The sequence below is a fragment of the Palaemon carinicauda genome, chromosome 9 (genome assembly GCF_036898095.1).
Source record: "Palaemon carinicauda isolate YSFRI2023 chromosome 9, ASM3689809v2, whole genome shotgun sequence".
Taxonomy (NCBI): Eukaryota; Metazoa; Arthropoda; class Malacostraca; order Decapoda; family Palaemonidae; genus Palaemon; species Palaemon carinicauda.
The window spans coordinates 157,948,790-157,954,419 of NC_090733.1; the positions used below are offsets into that span (position 1 = coordinate 157,948,790).

General features: G+C 34.5%; 1 protein-coding gene across 1 annotated transcript; it reads left to right on the forward strand.

Annotated features, from left to right (window-relative positions):
- The first annotated feature begins 2,738 nt into the window (after positions 1 to 2,738).
- On the forward strand, positions 2,739 to 4,428 carry LOC137646717 (uncharacterized). Its single transcript, XM_068379824.1, has 3 exons — positions 2,739 to 3,180; positions 3,432 to 3,827; positions 4,073 to 4,428. The coding sequence occupies exons 1-3, from the start codon at positions 2,739 to 2,741 to the stop codon at positions 4,426 to 4,428; spliced, it is 1,194 nt and encodes a 397-aa protein (XP_068235925.1).
- Positions 4,429 to 5,630: the final 1,202 nt, after the last annotated feature.

Genomic DNA, 5,630 nt, shown 5'->3' on the forward strand with positions numbered 1-5,630 from the left:
CCTCTGTTAATGATAAAATAGGATGAACATTAATCCATTTTGTCCTTGAATATTTTAGTAATTACCAGAATTATACTGAGTTGCCAACTAGAATGTGTAAGTGTTGTAATTGGTCATCAATAGCACTATAAATGTATTTAAATCTAGGGTATCAATTTGTCAGTATCCTAAACACAATTCACGTAAAAGAAAAATAATGACGAAAGAGATCTTTCCCTATCAGTAATGTTGCGGTTACCTTTAAAAAAATCAGAAAATAATCCTGATTAAAGTAAAGAGCTGAGAGGATACGAAGAATGAATCACATAATTTTTATTAAGTTACCAAAAATAACACATTCTCACAGTAATTTATATCAATATAAATCTTTATAAACTTATAAGATATAAATTTTTTTTTTTTGTACTTTTAGATTTAAGAGTGGACATATTTACAATGATTCAGACAATCTACCTGGGATATCAGTATTTCATTAGAATTCTAGATAATAATAATGGTAATCAAACGTATCTCTTCGATATCATTACCAATACCATAAACATTAAATCCTTAATGACCTCCAGTCTCGTTTGGAACAAGTTTTCTAACAACCACTTTTCGCTGCCAAATCTTTACGGATGTTCATGCTGACACGTGAACTGGAAAACATTGGTTGATATATGTCTGTTTATTCAAACTTCTGTTTACATGTTTTATCCTGATGCGTAGGATCGTCTAAATTAAGTTCGCTTAAGCGACCATAACCAATATCATCAAAGATTCCTGATTCAAATGTCATCATTCATTCCATTGCATTCTCTCCAATGAGAGGAAATGTATTACCATTTTTGTATAATAATGGACACACCTCGATTATATTTTAGATTGAGTTATCACAAAACAGTGCGCATTTGTTCATGCTAATATCTTCACTGTTCCAAACTATCGAAAACCTATTAATTACTATTTTAGTTACGTTTCCACCGATGAAATTCAGGTACAAAAGCGTAAGCATATCTTGCTTTAGTGTGAAAAAGATTACGATTATTCCAAATGGAATGGAGTGGATTCCTCGATAGTAAGTATAATAACCTTAACAAAAATAAGGGATTGGATATTACTGGAAATTAAAATAATATAAACTACGATTACTCAGATTCACTAATATTTTGTTTCAAGCAAGAGGGTTATTGAGTCCTTTGGCCGGACAGACAGTACTACATTGGATCCCTTTCTCTATTTACGGCTCGTTTCATCTTTGCTTACACATACACAGAATAGTCTGGCCTATTCTTTACACATTCTTCTCTTTAATCATACACTTGACAACACAGAAATTATCAAACAACTCTCATTCTCTCATGAGGTTAACTACTGCACGGTAATTGTTCAGTGGCTACTTTCCTCTTGGTATAGGGTCGAAGAGACTAGGAATGGTAAGCAGCTCTTATAGGAGGACACTACAAAATCAAACAATTGTTCTCTAGTCTTGGGTAGTGCCATAGCCTCTGTACCATGGCCTCCTTATGTCTTGGGTTAGAGATTTCTTGCACAATATTCAATCTTGTTTCTCTTCCTCTTGTTATTTTGAAGTTTTTATCCTCTTGTTATTTTCAAGTTTTTAAAGTGTATATGTGAAAGTTTTATTTTTATACTGTTATTGTTCTTAAACTTCTCTTATAGTTTTTTCTTATTGCCTCTCCTCACTGAGTTATTTTCCCTGTTGGAGCTTTGGGCTCATAGCATAGCATCCTGCTTCTCCATCTAGGGTTGTAGCTTAGCAATTAATAATAATAATAATAATAATCTGTTCATTAGGCTTGGGTATCCGGGACTGTATGTAAGGGTAAAAATAACAATCTTATGTTATTGCATTTTTTAAACTAAGATTATATATTATTGTTCTTGAATGAACCCTGTCAACATGTCATGAATAATGAATATTCTATTGAGAGAGAGAGAGAGAGAGAGAGAGAGAGAGAGAGAGAGAGAGAGAGAGAGAGAGAGAGAGAGAGAGATGAATAAGATCATTTTACTCATTTAAAATGCTAAAAAATGTGAGGAGTATGAAAACGAAGCTGGGATTGTTGGAAGAATTGGATCACCTGGTATAATCTCATCAGTGATCAAAGAGTTACATAAACTGGAGAGACTGACAGCGAAGCTCAAGGTTCAAAAGCAGAGGGAAAAGCGCTGACAACTCAGTTGAAGTAAACTTCACGAAGATGAGTATAAGCAAATATTAAATTAGCCTTTAGTTTTTAAAACGATTCAAGAACATCTTGCATACCTTATTCTTTTACATTCTGTAATGAACTGAACATAAATTGTTTCTCTCTCTCTCTCTCTCTCTCTCTCTCTCTCTCTCTCTCTCTCTCTCTCCTCTCTCTCTCTCTCTCTCTCTCTCTCTCATATATATATATATATATATATATATATATATATATATATATATATATATATATATATATATATATATACTGTATATATAACCTAGCCACTGAGTAATCAGTCCCGTCCCGAGCCCGGATAAATGGGGAAGGGGGAAGGTACGGTCATGAAAAGCCTAGCTAGCCGATGACCGAAATATATTTACTCAAGAAACACATGTTATGCCTCCAGACGGTTTGCAGTATCAAAAGATGCAGGTGGACATTCTGACTGGGAGCGAAAATGGACATGCACAATAGAAACTCTCTAATCTAAGAATTGGAAAAATAAATCTCAGCACACTTAGGGGGAAGGAGGTGGAGGTGATAATGCTAATGAAGGCAAGGAAATTAGACATCATTGGTCTTTGTGAAACTCGATTGACTGGACAGGGCACAAACTTACTTCACGACAACTATCATCTTATTTATAGTGGAGGTGGAGAAGCAAAGCACGGAGTGGGTGTTATTTTGACTGAAGAGCTTGCTCAAAAGATTGAATATCTTGTATATAAAAATGAGAGAATTTCAAGCTTTCCATTTGCTTTAGGAACACGCACGATACGTTTTATTCAAGCGTATGCACCTCAACTAGGTCGGCCACACGAAGAAAAAGAAGAATTCTATGAAAACCTACAGGAAGTGAAAAATTCTGTACCTAACAGTAATAATATAATTATTCTTGGTAATGTGAATGGACATGTAGGTAATAAAAGACTGGGGATGAACAATATTATTGGAGCCTTTGGTATAGGTAATATAAACAGAGAAGGTAAGAGATTATTGGAGTTTTGCCATCAAAATGGTCTTTCAATAAGTGGCCATGGTAAAGATGAACAATTATGAACAATTATGCTGAAAGGCCAATGATAGACTTAGGATTGACTAATAATCGAAATTTACTTAAAGACGTAAAGAGCATTCCTTCTGTATCGTGTGCCTCGAATCACAGACTAGTAATTGTGAAATTAAAGCTAAGGAAGCCAAAAGTTAAAAGAGCCTAGGCTGTAACATTATTTTTAGTTGAAAACTTGAAGAAAGACTTCCTATGTAAATATAAACAAGCAATTGATACTGATAAAGATGACCGGGAGGATATAGGCAATATAAATGATAATTGGTTATATTTCAAGAATGCCACTATAGGAACCGCAACAGATATTGTTTTGTGCAAAACTACTTATGGAAGAAGACGTAAGCAGAAGGCTTGGTGGACTAAAGAACTACAATTGGCAGTTAAAGAAAAAATGAAAAGATTTAGAAAATGGATAAAAATACACCCCGCCGAAGACAGAGAAAATTATAACAGGGCAAGGCAGGAAGTTGAAAGGGTAAACCGAATTGCTAAACAAGAATCATTTGAGCAAATAGGAAATTATCTGGAAAATGAATTTGATGGCACAAAGACGCTCATATACCGTATGGCAAAAAATTATAGGGAAGTCACAACCCACATTGTATGCAATTAAACATAAGAATGAAGAAAAAATAGCGAGTCAAGGGACATTGAGATTAGGTGGAGGAATCATTTTGAAAATCTCCTTAACCCACCTGGTCAAGATTTTGAAAAATTTGAAATTAACTACAAAGTGAATGACAGTGATGAGCCTGACTTAACGTTAGATGAACTAAATAATGCTCTGACAAAATGTAAAATGGTAAAGCCTCGGGAGAAGATGGCATACCTACTGAATTGCTAAAGAATTTGGGAGATGCAGGAACTTTTTGGTTCCTTGAGGTCTGTATTGGTTTCAGGAATGGAGGGAGGAATCCAGATGACTTGGGACTCGATATTATATGTCTTATATACAGAAAAGGGGTCAAGACAAATTGCTCAAATTATAGAGCTATATCCTTGATGCCATATGCCCTAAAAGTTTATGAAAGAATGATGGAAAGTAGACTTAAAAAATGCGTACAACAAAAACTTGATGAGAGGCAGTGCGGATTCAGACCCAATAGAGGAACAAATGATTTAATATTCACCCTCAAAATTATATCTGAAGAGACCAGGGAGTGAACAAAGAGAAATGTGTGGCTTTAATTGACCTTACGAAAACTTTTGTCAGTTATCAAGGATGAAATTATGAATGTACTGGATGATTATTACAATATACCCTTTATATTAAAAAGAGCAATACATGGTACATACCAGAACACAAGGTGCCGAGTGAAGACACAGGGAGCTGGACTTGATTGGTTCTCGGTTGAGTATGGTGTAAGATAGGGAAGCAAGTTGTCCCTGCTATTATCTATAATATACATGGATAAGTACTTGCGTATAATACATGAAGATGAGAGACCAATTATTCTAGCTTACGCAGATGATAAAGCTGTAATAGCTGATACCCAAGAAGACCTTCAGACATCGTTGATAAAATGGAATGATGTTCTAACAGCAAAAGGAATGAAAATCAGTAGGGAAAAAAACTGAAATAATAGTAATGTCAAGAACACCGAATAAAACTGATGTATCTTTGGAAGACAATGCGTTGAAAGATTGAAGACAGTTTAAATACCTTGGAGTAATGTTTAGTGAAGAAAATGACTCGAAAACAGCAATAGAGCATCGAATAACAAAATTCAATAATAACTTGAGATTGCTATACCCACTTTTGAAAAACCGTTACATATCTAGAAGAGTAAAAAATGCTTTTACATACATCAATATTGAGACCAATTTTAATGTATGGCCATGAATCATGGGCCCTCACTACTAGAACCAAAAGCAAATTGCAAGCAGCAGAAATGAGGGCTTAACGTTCGATTAAAGGATTCACAAGACTTGATAGATTGAGGAATGATAACATCAGAAATGAACTTGGTATTGACAGCATATTAGAGTTGATAGAAAGGGAACAGCTACGTTGGAATGGACATGTTAAAAGAATGGAAGATCACAGATACCCAAAACAATTTCTTGAATGGGAACCAGATGGTAGATGGCCCGTAGTAAGACAAAGAATTAGATGGGGTGACAACATTATATTGGCAATTGAGAAACGAGGTTAATCTGTTCAAGAGATTGAGGAACAGCAAGTGTATCTGGACCGTGTGGACTGAAGAAGATTCTGCAAACTGGAGCATGACGACTGACAAGCTTTTGGCTTACCTGGAATTTGGTGAGAAAAACGGTGAATATATATATATATATATATATATATATATATATATATATATATATATATATATATATATATATATATATATATACACACACAC

Excerpts from the sequence above, each read along its gene's own strand:
- LOC137646717 (XM_068379824.1), top strand. The coding sequence starts at position 2,739 with ATGCTAATGAAGGCAAGGAAATTAGACATCATTGGTCTTTGTGAAACT. Across the intron at positions 3,181-3,431 it reads AGGTAATATAAACAGAGAAG|TTGAAAACTTGAAGAAAGAC; the intron begins GTAAGAGATTAT and ends CATTATTTTTAG. Across the intron at positions 3,828-4,072 it reads CACAAAGACGCTCATATACC|CCTCGGGAGAAGATGGCATA; the intron begins GTATGGCAAAAA and ends AAAATGGTAAAG.